Here is an 18,007-nt window from a genome sequence, read left to right as displayed (position 1 = left end):
AGCTTCTTTCCCCTTCGAGTCCTTTCTACAATTAACTGACTTGTAATTTTAAGCCTTTGTCCCATGGTAGAGTCTGCATGTCCTCTCTCTCTACTCGGGACTTGCAGGTGATGGGTGTAACATAGCAAGATGCAGGGAACAGGAAGATATGGAAACAGATCCACTGTGGCAAACCCTAAAAAGAGAGCAGCCAAAAGGTGGTACAGACTGCAGACATTTACATTTACTTAGCAAAACACTTTTATCCAAAGTGACTTAATAAAAAGTCAATTGAATAAACATCAGTCTGGTAGACTGGATGGGGAGGCTGGGTATAAAAAGGTATAAAAGTAAACTGCTCAGAACAAAAAGGTCTTCAAACACTTCGTAAATACATTGAGAGTGTCAATTTGTAAATGGATAGCTCATTCCACCAGCCAGAAGCTACACATGAAGAGGCTGGACTGAGATTGGATACCATGAAGAGAGGAAATCAAACACTATTCAACAGCAGACCTGAATGGTCAAGAGCGAGCATAGGACCGTCTTCATAAAGTTGCTAACCCATTGAGTACTATGAACAGAAACAAAATGAAGTTAGTCTTCTGAATTTAACCTGAAAACTGTAATCAATATATGGCAAATTCTGCAGACTGCCAGACTAAGAAGAAACAAACAGGAATCTTAACAGAACATGGCACTATTCTTCATATAATACGCTACCGTGGCTGTTCGTTTGTCTGTCCAGGATTTTAAATCACCTGTAGTTTGCAAACCGTTTGACCTATTGGCCTGAAATTTGGTACAAATATACTAGGGGACCTGTACTGTACGCTTTTGGGGTGATCATTGACCTCCAAGGTTATTCCTCTTATTATTTTATTTGATTGAAGAATCAACTCTAGGCAGCTAAATTGAAGACTTAAGTGCCGCTTAAGTGAAAAATGTAAAAACAACGTACTAATTGCAACACAAACACTGACTATCAGTTTTAACACAAAATGATGCAGATGAAAGAAGAGAAGAAGCGGGTCGCTAAGGTGGAGAAGAGAGCTGCTCAGGAAACGGCACGCGCATCAACCTCTGAGCCAACGAATGCTAAACTACAGAGAAAGGATGAAAAATCATGAATGCTCAGATTAAGTGTATTCGCTGCACATTATCATGCAGTGCGGTGTTACTGGTTGGACTATAAATAAAGCTTTTTTTATAATTTTACATATATATTTTATATATGCATATATGTACACTTAACACTTGTAATCAGATTTTGTACAAGTTTCATACAGTATATGCAATAGAAGCATTTAAAGTGTTGTGGTTCAATTTTCTTCTTTGACCATGTCACCACCTATGCTTAGAAAATCCTTTTTCTCTGAGTGCTTTATGTGACACATCGCAAGCAAAAAAGCAAAACGAAGCATACTAAAGGCACTTTAAATACAAACATACACATAGTAGCACTTAAAACATTTAATCTGCTTTTGAATATTTACTTATTTTTAATAGGTGAATCCCAAAGCATAAAATTGTGGTATAAATTGATAGCACTAATTCTGAACCTTGATGCTCATTGGTCAGAGAGGTTTCTTATCAGAAGCAAAGAGAGATGGGGTAGACCGATTGGTTAGTAGCAGGATTTAAAAGGGGTAGCTTTTGCTGGTTGGGTCAGTGTACAATCAATGCACTGGTGAATGCCTAAGTGTGCATAACTAAAAGTAAAAGCACTTAAGTCTAAGCATTGTCGCTGCACCAGGGACACAGGCCAAACAGATTTAGTTGAAGCCTTACTTCACAAAAAGGAAGCAAGAAGCAAAGGATCACAAGGCAATTAATTTTGTATAAAGGGGTATCTACAAGTGCATTACACAGATCAGAGAGGGGACACCAGACCATACAAACATTTCAAAATAAGGTAGCAGAGTTAAATGTAATTACTGAACAGCCAAAAGAGGGCCAAGCAATACTCTGGCTGCCCGTTTTACTTTATTTATCCATGATTTGTTATGCATGACAAAAGTAAAGTTTTCAAATACAAACCGCAATAGACACTTTTCCCACAAAGTTATGGAAGGTAGAAAGATTAGAGCGCAAACAGATATTACATGAAACCACCTCTAAAATGTAACCAAATATTGACCCAAGCCTATGCCCAAAAGAGGGGTAGGGCGATTCAGTTTATACAATACTTGGGTTTCAGTGTCTTCTGCTCTTGGACTAAAACTACAGAATGCTAAAGGCAGTCAAGAAATACAGGCTAAGTAAATTTTCATCTGTATGTCAGTTTAGTAACTACTCAGACTGTTTTTAAAGGAGAGTTATTAAACCCTCTAAATATTCTGTGGCAAGGTTTGACAATTGATCATACTGTAAATACTACGTTAAAACAGGCATAATTTAATCTTGTGAAATTACATTCTACACAAAAGTTTTCAGTAATGTTTATATCAAACCTTGCTTTATTTACTATAAAAATTAGAGATAGCATAGGCTATGCAAATCAAACTGAATTTTCACAAAAGTCACAGGTTCTTAATTTGTACTGTTAAACCCAACACATTCAGTTTCCCAATAATGTTAGATATGAGAAGTATTTGACCTCTGGAATGCTAAGATGCAATCAGACATTAGGCTTTGCATAATAATTCTTTATCACAACTAAGACAACTACTTTAGTTGAATTTACAGCAAATAAATGCTAGTATCAAATATTGAATATGTATTGAATGCAATACATGCATTCTATGGATTTCTTTGGATGGAGCAATTTACTGTCAATCACAAGGACTGATTTTTAGTTTCATTGATATGGGTGTTGAAAAAGGATATGGTAAAACTGAACAGTTTACTAAACACAAAAATTAACAAATTTATGCAAAAAACAAGCCATAGAACAGTCCATAACATTGACTTAACAGTGCAAAATGAACAGTTCTGTATATGCTTAAATAACAAAGCCTTGATTACAAGTCAAGTAAATGACTGGGACATTAAAATACTAATACTTATTGGATGGCAGAGAAGCAATGTTTGTTGCAGAGGTGGTAAGTAAACTGGAAAGAAAGGGGCAGAGACCAGTCACTGAACTGAATTTGATTAGCAGCTAGTAGCCAAACTATTACAGCCTCATGTTGAGGCAGAAACAGATGGCATTTGATTAGCCTCCATAATCTTATCTTTACTACACTGTTAATATATGTATTGATAAAACTGGACAAGTCTTAACTCTGATCTGGAGTTTCAGCATCTGAATGCTAATGTAACCAGAGGCATTTCTTCACTGTAGAAACATTTCTACTCTATACAGATATTTGTAATAAATAAAAATTAGGGATGTCAGATCAACTTGCTACTATTTGAATACATGTGAATAATTAATAGGTTTAAAATAAAAAAGCAAAAACTGACTCAAAATGTATACAAATGTTCTCCTAAAATGCAAGCACTGTGTTAATCTAAAATGATGTACAATATTCATGTATTTTACATAATACTTCCAGGACCAGCCAATTCCTATTTTTGAATAATTACATTTTTCATTAATAAAAACGTCTTCATAAATGCAAACACCCACAGCACATATTGGAGATCAGTTTTTCTATACCACTGCTGTGCTGTTGGATCTACAGTTGTGGTAACAAGGTTTTTTCATTTTAACTGCTAGTTTCATCTACCGAGCACAATGCAGTTTACAATTCTAGAGTTTTACTTTACTAAGTTAACAAATACAAGGCCAAATTGTTAATTTCCCAAATAAAAAACACATAAGTGTCAGCTGCTTTGAACAAGGGCACCTGCTAAATAAGGACAAAATACTTAAAAATAATAACAGTCTACAAAAAACAATTGAATGAACTTAACTACTAAGTAAAGTCTCACAGTGCCTCAACTTATATATATAAAAAAGAGGGGTAGGTAACATTCAATCTTTTGGATTTCTAGCAGCAAAAGGAAGCATGGGGGTAATTAAAAAATATATATATATGTTTCAGCAATTGAGTGACTGACTGACTGAATTTGGTACCTCTTTCTTTGATAACATGATTGCACGTTCAGTGAAGGGCGTGTTTGTGAACGGCCATTTTCAAGTATCATTCATTTAATAGCTGCAGTTTTCACATTCATCTTTTAAGAAACTATGCACAACTTAGGCACTTCATGCTGTGCAGGTGCACTCGGAGCAAAAAAGTGAAAAAACAGTGCCGACATCACATAGCACCCAGAATTTAACTGCATTCTAAATACACTGATTTTTAAAATGAGCATTCTTGTCAATTTTTGGCTAATTTGACAGCCCTAATAAAATGGATCTGAAAAGTATACAACAAATTTATAAAGGCATTAATTGTAATTTCCCTTTTTAATTAAAATGTTTATAAAAAGAAACTAGGTCACAAGGCTTCAAAAGTCGGTTAACACAAACACACCCCTTTTACCCAGGGTGTTTTAGAATGAGAGTTTGTTGCAACAAGTCACATAAAAATGTACTGTATACAAAAAGTAAATGAAACTACTAAATCGAAAATCTGGGACTGATCACAATAATGCCATGCAATGTCACCACTCTGTCATAAGGATACCTGCATTTACAAAAACACTGAGCATACATGCAAAGTTTAAGACCAAAACCTGTTAGTTTGTAATCTGTGCAGAAGCGCCAAAAAACTTAAATTCACTAAATCTGTATACTAGTTATATGGAATCATACCAAAGTTATTTCTGATATGGGCATCTTTGAAAGCCATGTTCCAAATTGAGATCTTCAAACTGTTACATAATAATGGAACATTGATAAAGATTCATACTTGATTACTACGGGTGTTAAGCACACTTCAAATGTAAATTACAATGAGAAATGTCTGAGCACTGCAGTTTTAAAGTAGAAAAAACAATTATATACATACACACACACTCTTATATAGTTTTATGCTTACCAAGAAGGTCTCCATTTTCTGAATAAAGAGCCAGATAGTCACTTCTGCAGAGGGGCTGTTTCTCTATGTCAAGCCAGAGGATTTTTATCTCCATTTGAAAGTCTTTAGGGACCTCAACAACCCAAGAACACACACTGTTGGGGGGAAAAAAAAAAGGCATTACAATTAAATGCCTTATGAAGAAGTTCTTTAAAAAGCTTAAAATTTACCTTCCGTTTGTGTATTCACTCCCTTGTTCCATAGGGTATCTGAGGGTTCCTGATTCACCTTCCAAGGTCATACCACGTGAATCACATTCTCCTGTTTGAATCAATGAATGGGGGTTGGCTTGCAAGAAAAAAAAAAGTTCCCTTGTGCATCCTCAAGATTCTATTGAGAATTTTAAAGTATTAATTTTAATATAAGTTAGGGAAGACTTTCTCCATGCAATAACAGATCTTAAAAACACATGGTATTCAAGTAATGTGTCATCGTCTTACGTCTGAATTACTAAAAAAAAAAAAAAAAAAAATACAATGATTAAAGTCATTTATGTAAAATTTAAAAGACTAAATGTTGTACAGGTCAAAGGGTGCAGAGAAAGAGACCGATATTTCAATACCCCTTTCAAAACGTAAAAATATGTTGCTTTTGGAGGAGGCAATGCTGTAACAGTTGGGAGTTTGGTCCATTGCTGTAGTCAATACAAGTCCGAGACCACAAAATATGTCAAGACTGAGTCAAGGGGGAGGTCAAGACCACACACACACACACTCTTCAGGACCAGAGGCGTCATGTTTAAAACATGCTATCACTCAAACATGATTTATAAAACAAACTTGGCACAAAAATTGTCTTAATGTTATGGCCAGTTTAGTTCTATGCAGCCAGTTAAGACAATGAAGAGAACAGAAAAATCTCATTTAACTACACATTTCAATGTCAGTCACATTCTCATGTTCATTAATTAATTCACATAACTGGTTTGTTCCCTTAATACAGTAGTCTTCAATATTGGCAATAATGCATAATGCGTATGCTTAATGTTAATTGCATTAGAATGTAGCCCGTTTTGTCTATAAAAAGGGTGTTGTGTCATACAATGCATAACACTAGCAAAGAGCCAAGATCACAATGATTTTTTGGCTCCTGATGAAGACTTTCAAGCCTATTTACACTTCCTAGAGCTGTCCTATTCTAGTCTCCAATTCAGCACACAACACCATTACAGAAATCAAGGAGAGATATATATAAAAAATGTATTATCTTCATGCAGAAAACATTATCCATTACTGGTTTTGATAACTGCAGGCCATTTGGGGACTAGTTCTCTTCAAAGTGAACCAGCTGACCAGTTAGGAATCTTCATTACACAATCTCATACAGACTGTATGATATGGCTCATGGATGTCTAAGATAAGTTTGATCAAGCAGACACCAAAAATCCAAATTGCAGTGACTGCTGATTTTCCTGAAGCAATCTACGCAATTGATTTGCTAAAGCACTTTCATTCAACTAATGTGATACTCCACTGTGTCTAATGTACATTGCTGTGTGGTAGCATGACTTAAACTGCTCGATAAACTGCTAGATAAGCCAAATAATTAAATTAACCTCCTCAACACTGCCTAAGACAGCTGATAGAAAACACTTTAAATTGGACACATTTGTTTTGAAAAAACTAAAGTCTAAGGCAGGCCTATTCAAATGGTGGCCCAGAAGCAACCACCGAATGGCTTAACCTGTGGTCCGCTAGGGCTCCAGACTAAAACTAAAATGATCGCAAATGCGACCAAAAATAGGTTTGGTGATCATCATTTCAACTTCGTTCACCAGTGGCGAATGAAATAATTGAAACTTTCAACTATTATATTGTAACAGATGCAAAAGGCCATTTTTTTTTATTGTTGAGCGTATCTGCCATTAACACGCATTGGTACAGGCTCCCCTTGCACATATCCCTAAGCAGCATAAAGGCTGGTTTACAGCCCACACTGGGTGTGAAGGAGTTGCAGCAAAAATTACGTCAAAGGTGGAGATGCACGCAGGAAAATATTTCAAAATACATGCCGTTGCTGAGGGGACAGCCATGAATTTTAAACGAGAGGCTGGTTACGCTTGTACCGGAATAATGAAAGAACGACGGCCTGAATTTGACGCAACTGGTCATCAAAACAAAAGGTAGACTTGCAAAACATTTGAAATTCCTTGGCCCATCATATAGGTCTACTGTAAGGAAGAGATCTTTGCTCCATGGAATTGAGCTGTCCCTTCCGATTTCACACAGGGCATACCAAGGTGCGATTGTCACCAATCTCCTTGTGTTAGGTCATTTTTGCATGTCGTTTCCATTTTGATTTAAAGCATACTCCATGTAAAATGTCAGCCTGTCCATCAGTAAACATGTACGAGCAGACGCCTGATCAACATTTCAAACACAGCGACGTGAAGAAGTCTGTTTTAAGGTTGCAGGTGTATTGTCATTTTAAACGACAGGTCTTTGATTAACAGTGGACAGTATTATGCCACTTTGTTAGTTGTTACTTCAGTCATTTTGGCATGCGCACAATGTTCTGTTACAAATAAATTCATTTTCCATGTGTATTTGTTGAAGAGCTTGTGTTAAAGTTGAAAAAATAGTAATTATAATTAATGATTTATTACTGGACACCCAAGAACTCCGTACAAAGACATTTGTAAGATAAATATGCCATGAAAGTGGATTAGTACGTGGAGCCTTGCTCTACAACATTTACTCAGGTAGCTTTTTTTTTCTGGGGGAGGAGAAAATTTCCAAAGGAAAGGCATTGTTGTGGGACTCCAATCCTCTGCAAATTTGACAGAGGTTAAATATGATATTTCAGAAGTGGAAAAAAAATATTGCTACTACCTTAGATTTTGTTCAGTTATAGTTTTTTTTTTTAAATAAATACTTTTTTTGATGTGCCTATGTCAGACATGACCAAATTTTAAAGGGATACAATGAATAAAAATTTGGTTTTAAATACATTCATTTGTGTCGATTTACCTCCTGCTTACTGGCAGCTGAAAATACCTGGCCCAGCTAAATTTATTAGTGTGAAAATCTGGCCCAACTAAATTTGTAGTTGAAAAACCCTGGTCAATGGTATCAGAATTGCAGATTTCTAAATTTATCAAAACATGCAGGACCACCATATGCATGTTCCAACTTCAGTTTCTGTTGTATTAATTTCAGTGATTGTATTCCAGACTTTTATATTTCAGCTAAGGTCCCATTGTCCTTTTTCTCCATTTTTTAATGAAAATGGTGGTCCTTAACCCATTGTGGTTAAACTGAAAATCGGTAAGACTTTACATTAAGTGTCCATAATTACACTGTAACTACTATGTAATTACCTGTATAAGTACAGTGTAACTGTGTTATTACTCCGTACTTACTGTGTAATACAAAGGCTATAGTTAATTACTCAATGGTGTCATGGTTATTCCACAGTTTATATAATTACAATGTAACAATTTATCACTGATCCAAAAACAAGTGTACTTACACAGTTACGATGTACCTGTACTTTCAAAATGTAATAAAAAGCATCAGGGTATGTAACTACAACTATGTAACAGATGTCCCATGGTCTGGGCAATTTTAATGGAGAATTGCAGGGATAACTGCATAGGTTTTTGATGAAGTTTCAAGATCCGTTTTAAATGGTGAAAACACCTTTGCAAAATGGTTAATGCTTTTGCCTCACAGATCCATTATCCTGAGATGGAACTCAGTCTGGAGATGTATGTAAATTTTGTACGTTCTACCCATGTCTCCCTAGGTCTTCTTCATGGGTTTTTACTGCCACATCCCACGGACATGTAGGATGGGTAGGATGTATGCGACTGCTGGTATGTTTGTCAGTGGGCCTTGCAATGGGATGGCTCCCCATCCTGTGCCGTTTCCTGCCTTGTGCCCGGTGACGCTTGGAATGGCTCTTCGGCCCTGTGTACCTTGATTGAATGATGCAAGTTTGGCAGTATTATGTTAGGGATGGGTAGAATAATAACCCAAAAAAATTCAACAATAAATAGTGTAACACAACTACAAGAATGTGACACATGCTTGTTTAAGCAAAACATGGCAAGGAGGTGCCCCTCTAGATTTTGCATTTTTCAGCAATAAACACATCTATTGGAAGCGATTGTACCAGCAGGATAAGTGATCATAATATAATTGCTCCCAGTCTTTTGCCAATATTACAGTGGAAAGGTATATTAAGGTCCATAAGAAATCATCAGCCATCTGATTTATGAATTTGTTGCTTCTTAAGATGCCATTAACAAAGCACACAATAAAAAAAAAAAAAAAAAAAAAAAAAAAAAAAGGGCCAGAACCTTACATACCATTGGAGTGGCCATCATTTCTCATGGACTTCTCAGAAACCTCACCAATTTAAGTAACAGTTACTATTCTCCTGACATTTTATGGCAGTGGTCAGAACAAACTACACACTATTGGAACGAGTGGTGGAAAACCATTCACATGTTTAAGTTCCCAGTAATCTTTCATGATGCACTAATAAAAGATATTCCGGGACATAATGAATGCCTGCCTGTGCGGTATCTAACTGCAGTAACATGTAGTAGGATTCACTAAGCAAAGGATTACTCAGGGGTTTTTGGAGATGGCTGCAACATATTTGCAAGCAAATAAATGTCTGATCTTTTCATCTTGATTTTCAAGTATTTTTGGTTAGTTATCTCAAATGTCGATACACATCCAGGTGAATTCATGTTTCCATAAGCTGGTAATCATTGGTAAAAAGTCTACAAGCAGAGAAGCTCCAAACATAAAATGGTTTAAGCACATGCACCAGTGTTTAGACTCAAAAGGGATATCCAAGATTGCCGACAATCAGGCACTGAAGACATCTAAAACACATGCTGGATTGGAAGAGGATTCAAATACTCTGCAGTTACGTAATACTTAGAAGGGACTTGCATAAGCACAACATGCTGACATTTACTTCCCAATCTGCATTACTTACCTAGGATCTCCCTACTTGTAAAATGTAACACCTTTGGGAACAGAATGTAATTGTCATGTATTTACAGTCATATGAAAAAGTTTGGGAACCCCTCTTAATTCTTTGGATTTTTGTTTATCATTGGCCGAGCTTTTAAAGTAGCAACTTCCTTTTAATATATGACATGCTTTATGGAAGCAGTAGTATTTCAGCAGTGACATTAAGTTTATTGGATTAACAGAAAATATGCATCATAAAATTAGACCGGTACATAAATTTGGGCACCCCAACAGATATTACATCAATACTTAGTTGAGCCTCCTTTTGCAAATATAACAGCCTCTAGACACCTCCTATAGCCTTTGATGAGTGTCTGGATGGAGGTATTTTTGACCATTCTTCCATACAAAATCTCTCCAGTTCAGTTCAATTTGATGGCTGCTGAGCATGGACAGCTTGCTTCAAATCATCCCATAGATTTGAGATAATATTCAAATCAGGGGACTGTGATGGCCATTCCAGAACATTGTACTTCTTCCTCTGCATGAATGCCTTTGTAGATTTTGAATTGTGTTTTGGGTCATTGTCTTGTTGGAATATCCAACCCCTACGTAACTTCAACTTCGTGACTGATGCTTGAACATTATCCTATTTGTTGATATTGGGTTGAATTCATCCAACCCTTGACTTTAACAAGGGCCCCAGACCCTGAACTAGCCACACAGCATGATGGAACCTCCACCAAATTTGACAGTAGGTAGCAGGTGTTTTTCTTGGAACGCGGTGTTCTTCTTCCACCATGCAAAGCTATTATTGTTATGACCAAATAACTCAATTTTTGTCTCATCAGTCCAAAGCACTTTGTACCAAAATGAATCTGGCATGTGTAAATGAGCATTTACATACAACAAGCGACTCTGTGGCATGAGTGCAGAAAGGGCTTCTTTCTCATCACCCTGCCATACAGAGGTTCTTTGTGCAAATTGCGCTGAATTGTAGAACGATGTACAAGAAGATCATGCTGCAGATGGTGTATCTGTACGTCTTTGGAGGTGATCTGTGGGTTGTCTAACCATTCTCACAATCCTGCTCATATGCCACTCCTGTATTTTTCTTGGCCTGCCAGACCTGGGTTTAACAGCAACTGTGCCTGTGGCCGTTCCATTTCCTGATTACATTCCTTACAGTTGAAACTGACAGTATAAACCTCTGAGAGAGCTTTTTGTAGCCTTCCCCTAAACCATGATACTGAACAATCTTTGTTTTCAGATCTTTTGAGAGTTGCTTTGAGGATCCCATGCTGTCACTCTTCAGAGAGTCAAAGGGAAGCGCAACTTGCAATTGACCACCTTAAATACCTTTTCTCATGATTGGACACACCTATGAAGTTGAGGGTTTAACGAGCTAATCCAACCAATTTGCTGTTGCAAGTAATCAGTATTGAGCAGTTACATGCATTCAAATCAGCAAAATTACAAAGGGACCCAAATTTTTGCACAGCCAGTTTTTCACATTTGATTTAATTTCATACAACTAAATACTGCTTCACTAAAAATCTTTGTTCGGTAAACACCCCAGTACTCTGATGTTTCTAGGAAATGAAAGACATACCACAGTTATCTTTTTTGTTGAAAGTAAAGTATTATGCAGGCTGAGAGGGGTTCCCAAACTTTTTCATATGACTGTATATTATGGTCACTGATCCTGCTGGTACAAATCGCTTCCAATAGATGTGTTTATTGCTGAAAAATGCAAAATCTAGAGGGACTCCTCCTTGCTTGTTTAAGCAAAACATGGCATGTGTCACATTCTTGTAGTTGTGTTACAATATTTATTGTTGAATTTTTTTGGGTTATTATTATACCCATCCCTACTATAATACTGCCAAACTTTCATCATTCAATCAAGGTACGCAGGGCAGAAGAGCCATTCCAAGCATCACTGGGCACAAGGCAGGAAACAGCCCAGGATGGGGAGCCATCCCATTGCAAGGTCCACTGACAAACATACCAGCACTCACACTCTCACACATATGGTCAAGCAACCCAACCTACATGTCCCTGGGATGTGTCCGTAAAACCCATGAAGATGACATAGGGAGACATGGGTAGAACATACAAATTTTACACACATATCTCCAGATAGAATTCCATCTCAGGATAATGGATCTGTGAGGCAAAAGCGTTAACCATTTTGCAAAGGTGTTTTCACCATTTAAAACAGATCTTGAAATATCATCGAAAACCTATGCAGTGATCACTGCAATTCTCCATTAAAATTGCCCAGACCATGGAACATCTGTTACATAGTTGTAGTTACATACCCTAATGTTTTTATTACATTTTGAAAGTACAGATACAATGCAACTAAGTACACTTGTTTTTGGATCAGTGATAAATTGTTACATTGTAATTATATAAACTGTGGAACAACAATGACAACTGAGTAATTAAATAGAACGTTACGTTGTATTACACTAAGTATGGAGTAATAACTCAGTTACACTACTTATACAGGTAATTAGATAGTAGTTACAGTAATTATGGACACTTAATGTAAAGTGTTACTGAATAATTCTATTTGTAAAGACTATATATATATATATATATATATATATATATATATATATATATATATACACACATATATATATATATATATATATATACACACACACACACACACTGGGGACAGCTTAAAGGCTTGGATAATTTCCCACTGAAACACGGGTGGTGCACTTTCCTAAAACTTTACCTCTTCTTCCCTTATCAGACCAGAAGATTGACTGCTTTACTACCCTTGACATAAGTTCTGGCAGAAAGAGATGGGTACAGGTGGGTGGACACCAGAAATCATCAGAGGAACTTCCACCACCTTTTCAACGCATTAACTTGCATTTTATTAGAATTACATGGGACACCCATTAGCAAAACCTAACACTTCAGCAGTCTTTTTTCTTTTTTAAAAAAAACCACGAACAAAGGAGAAAAGATGTAGGCCTAGACAGGATTTTAACAGAATTTTATTCTGTTAGGGCCAGATGTGTACATGGCCTAGAGGAGAAATAACCCAACTCATTACCAATAGACACTTTTTCCAAACCATGAGCACCATTTAAAGCAGCAATTTAAGCTTTACATAAAACACTTAACTCAAAGTTACTTATGAAAGTGTGTCAAATACAAGCTTGGCAACTACCTGCATCAAACATCTACAAAGGAAAAAGTGGAAACTCTGCTTACCTGAATCGAGAGATGCTCTGGATATAGCTTAAAATTAAATCCCACAAGTAAAGAAGGAGAAAAAAAAAAAAAAGAAAAAAGAATGAAAGGGATCATTCAACTTGAAGTTAAGCAAGCACTCTACATCAACATTTAGAGCTTTATCATATGACTTGGGGTTCATAAAGTACTACAGCTGCAAAAAAAAAAAAAAAAAAACACAAAACCTAGGGATACTCCAATCAGGTTTTTAAAGGCTGATACCAATCACTAATTTCATGTTACTTGACCAGTCAATTCAGATTTGTATCCCTTTAAAAAAAACCACACACACAAAACACTACTGCCCTGCATAGCCAAATAAAAGCCTTATTTCCTATATTAAAGTGTACTTTTATAATAACACTACACGTGTTAACCTTTTAGTTTATTAAAATTTAATTCTGTAGACTTATTGCTCAATGACCATAAAATGCAAAAATAAAATTTCCTTAAAATGTACTGTAGTGAGAAGTCAAGCAAAATGACACCTTTTATTGGTGAACTAAAAAAAAAAAAAAAAAAAAAAAAGATTACAATATGCAAGCTTTCGAGGTAACTCGGGCCCCTTCTTCAGGCAAGATGTAATGATAGATCATTTTAATATTTTTGCATCCAAAAAGTCATTTTAGTTTATTAACTTGCACTAACATAGGCCAATAGAAAAACAGCGTTTTTCATTCTCTCAGAAATAGGCGATTGGGGCTGCAACACTAGAACATTTTCACTTCTGCTTGAAGGCTCCACATGTGACAAATGCAGACTTGCGATCACTAGACGTCTCTTGGTATGTCAATACCTCTTCTCAATTTTAGTGTCTTGTTCAAGTGTTCCCAATTGCAGGCCTTTATAATCATCATCATAATACTGTGATAATCAAGTTAAACAACCCACAGTCACTTTACAAAAATTCACACTAGACGCACAGAAAGCCAGAGGGAAAAAAAAATTTGAGAGGATAGAAAACAGGAAAAGTATTACAATTACAATCTTACAGATAAAATATGAAGCAGCAGAAACGCCACAAGTATAAAGAATATAAAGGGTTAGGTCCTAATAAAAGGGAATAGAGCAAGTCAAAAGATGGTTACCCTCAAGCTACATAATGCACTTGGAATGCTGTGGTCTCGATATTACAAAAAGACACACAGGAATGTTTAAAGTACAGAGAAGGTCACCTAGGCAGATTTCAGGATTGATAAGTAGGAGCTATGAGAAAAGTTTGAGAAAGCTGATTAAAACAGACAGTTTAAAATTACTACTGTAACAGTACAGACAGGTTGCCTCAGCCTAGGAATGGCTATAGTGAGGAATCACCATCTGTATATTCAGCATTTCATCACTTAAATGACCACCAGCTTTAGTGAAAGCTGTAGTGGAGCCTATAAAAACAGCAAGCCTGCCACAGTTTGCAGAAACTCCAACTAATGCAGTAACAGTAATCATTCTATGGAAAGTGAGCTACCTATCTATCTATCTATCTAAAAGTTACCTTTTTAAAAAAAAATAAAATAAAGTGGAGACCCCCGGATATCTGCTTCAAAAATGTATAATTGTGTACAGTATCTTAAGAGCCAAGACTGATACATACAGTATATCAAAAGACTAGTACAAACATGCTTCATTCGTAAAAACCATCACCCAAAAGAAATACGCTGAAGAACATTGTTGCTTTATTACATTACAGAACCGCAAATAGGGCATAGGCATTTAGCTATCTGCAGAAGAGGAGAGTTTGTTGGTTTTTCTTTAAAAAGGCAAGAGACTTCACAGAAGTGGTGAAAGATAGGCAGCTTGTTCCACCAGCAAATTATCAGTTATTATTGGTCAAAAATCCCAGTTTAAATTAGATTTCCCTACTTATGAATGTGTGTGCAAACACCTGATCAAAGTTAGACTTGTGTGATCACTCTGCTGTTGTGCAGTGTCTCCAATTTTCTGCAAAATGTTGTCGTGAGCAAAAAAACCAACACACCTGTTACATGATTTGCAAATCTTTTCTGGAACAGACAAAGCCTGAGCCTATTCCAAGAAGGCATGATTAGCGAGTTATGTGCATATTTGGCCTCACATATTTGTGTCTTAATCTATCCAGAAACAGGCTTGGCAAAATACAAGTTTTCTGGAAGGCAATTGACGATTTCCTTGAAACCCAAGTTACTGTAACCAGATTTCACACCAATCCTGTTTTCTAGAAAAAAAGAACCAAGGATACTGGTTTTTCCAATGCATAAAATTAAACCAAAAATTACATTAAAAGCTTTAGTAATGGCTTCAAACGTGAAGGTTTTCCCCTTTATTTATTCACCATGTCACATGGAAAGGGGTCATTGCAAAAGTTCTTTTACTAGTGGGCAGTTGGTGAAAATGGCCATAGCTATCAGTCTTGCCAAAAAATATGCTGCATGGGAAAGAAATAGATGAATATTGCAACACATCAATTCACATATAGGTAAAGGATTTTAAAAATATATATTTTGCATTGCATACAAGTATGGCATTGTGCAGCCAAAGAAGCTGTGCTAACATTGGCAGTATATAATATGATAGGAAGGGAAAAAAAAAAAAAAAATAAAAAAAAACAACCAAAGAAAAAAACACGCATGTCTAGTGGAATGCATTCCAATAGAGTACAAACAACAAATAGCACTGCTATTATTCAATCCAGCAGATATTGCACATTAGACCATTAGGTCATAAACTTACAAACAAAACTTACTATTTACAAGCAGTGTCCTCTTTAAAAAAAAAAAATAAATAAAAATAAAAAATAAACCCAAACACAGTACGTAACTATAAACACCCTTTTCAGCACCAAATGACATGAGCACCTAAAGACTGATTTAAATGGAATTTAGAATTCAGACTAATAAAAAAAAAAAGTGAGCCAGCATGAAACCTCTGATGAAATCTAGTCTTATGCAAGCTTTTGTTAATACTATGCAGTAAGGAGACTGTGGAAGATTGTGGGTTCGCTTCCCGGTTCCTCCCTGTGTGGATAGCGCTTTGAGTACTGAGAAAAGCGCTATATAAATGTAATGAATTATTATTATTATTATTACTATATATGCACCCATCCTTACTGGCTAAAATTCTTTACCGGAAGAGCTGAAATTGAGCTCTGGTTAATGGAAATAATTATATTAAAAAAAAAAAAAAAAAAAAAAAAAAAAAAAAAAAAAAAAAAAAGCAGCATCAGGCCTAGTCAATTTAGGTTTAAATGTTTTCATATGCAATATATAAAATGTAAAATACAGTAATGTCGATCCTCACTTGACTGTCCTACTACAAATTGGAAGTCCCAAAAAAAAAAAAAAAAAAAAGTCTGAGGATGTACTAGTGTGTGTTATGAGCATGTAACAAAATTTTCCTAATCTTAATCTGGCAAAAGCCAAGATATGCAAAAGTCAGGTTTATGATGCTAATTAATACTGCCTTTTTTAATTGTTTAAGACTCCGGGCCCTTAATTAGCATCCAAACAAACAAAATCTGAAAATAAAGGCGGCCAGTTGATTTTTCTCAGATCCTCAAAACATAACATATTTAGGATACTCCAAGAAAAAAAAAATCAGTTTTGAAAATTGCTGCTGCGGCAGAATGAGCACACCAGCAAGCCATTGAAGTAAATAACAGGTTTAAGACTATTTCTAATTAATGAACTGATTGAGGTGATATTTGTTGGAGCTTGAGGCCCTGACTTAACTGGTCATCTGTTGGCTCATTTCATCTCATTTTGTTTGAATTGCTTCTTTCTTCCTTAAATGGTAGCCAAAGGATGTAATCTTAAAAAGGGAAAGTGTCATATAACAGAAGAAATTGGTCACTGATTAATAAGTATGAAGGAAAAACTTGCAGCCACTGTAATCCTCCATTACCAGAGTTGGACTTACTCTGCTCTAAGCACACCACTTGTAATGCTACAGAATTTCAAATTGATTAAAAAAAAAATATTTACTGAATGCCTAAAGTAGAAAATCTGCCTTGAAAGGCATAGTTGCTCCATGATGCCATTTGGACAACATTAGGGACAATGAACAATTCCTTTGGCAAAACTATGCAAGAAGTGAGAGTTTGAACAGCCATGCATATCCAGGTGCAAAAGGATTTTACATGGGCTACATAGACTGCTCCAATCCCCTTCCTAAACTGGAGCATAGAAAAGGTAAGCAAATGAAGTGAAAAATATGTATTGGTCATTAAGTCTCATTAAACATTAACTGCTTCAAAAGAATGGAGGAACGGTTGAAAAGAAATTAAAAGTTACATTTCTGCAAACAACTCAACTTACATGAAGTTTGTTCAAAGATGTAAGTCAGCAGTGCTTTCACATTTGCAAATATGCCAGGTGTTCCCGACTGATTAGGGTCATTAGTACTCCATTTTCGGGCACAACCAATGCCCCAGGAAGTGACACCCATCAAGAACCAAGGACCAGTGCCCTGTTGACAAAACAGTGGTCCTCCAGAATCTCCCTAGAATATGGAAAGGGGGTTGCAAAAGAAGCCATCAGTTACATTTTCCTGCTTTGCCCACTTCCATACAAGGAGGTTGGGTTAAATACACAAAATGTATTTGATCTATACCCATCACAATTTCCAGCCACTGAAACCAGAATATTCTAAAAAGGGTGCTTATTTAGTGTCAGAAGTGGCTTTAAAATGATTAACAGAAAGTTTCAAAAACATTATTTGAAGCTCTCTTCTGGAGTCAAAACTGCTGCAATTATGCAGTCTGTAGTCCTGAGACTTCTCTATCAAACTTGACTGTTAAGGTGAAGAAAAAAGGGCACTTTAAGAGCTTCTTCAAAACCTGGTTACTTGTAAAAATACAAAAAAGTACTGTAATTTAAATATTCAATA

The 18,007-nt window shown here is 36.0% G+C and overlaps 1 protein-coding gene across 1 annotated transcript in view; it reads right to left on the bottom strand.

Annotated features, from left to right (window-relative positions):
- LOC114663992 (ovochymase-2-like) overlaps positions 1 to 18,007 on the bottom strand; it is an 88,005-nt gene that overhangs the window by 56,866 nt on the left and 13,132 nt on the right. Inside the window, exons 8-11 of the mRNA XM_051928942.1 lie at positions 17,437 to 17,620; positions 13,130 to 13,156; positions 5,123 to 5,213; positions 4,914 to 5,047 (exon numbers count right to left, since the gene is read on the bottom strand). Coding sequence (XP_051784902.1) covers positions 4,914 to 5,047; positions 5,123 to 5,213; positions 13,130 to 13,156; positions 17,437 to 17,620 — 436 coding nt within the window. The remainder of the gene's footprint in view (positions 1 to 4,913; positions 5,048 to 5,122; positions 5,214 to 13,129; positions 13,157 to 17,436; positions 17,621 to 18,007) is intronic.

The sequence above is a fragment of the Erpetoichthys calabaricus genome, chromosome 1 (assembly GCF_900747795.2).
Source record: "Erpetoichthys calabaricus chromosome 1, fErpCal1.3, whole genome shotgun sequence".
Lineage (NCBI taxonomy): Eukaryota > Metazoa > Chordata > Cladistia > Polypteriformes > Polypteridae > Erpetoichthys > Erpetoichthys calabaricus.
The sequence above is the reverse complement of the archived record's forward strand: the minus strand, read 5'-3'. Positions and strand labels throughout refer to the sequence as shown.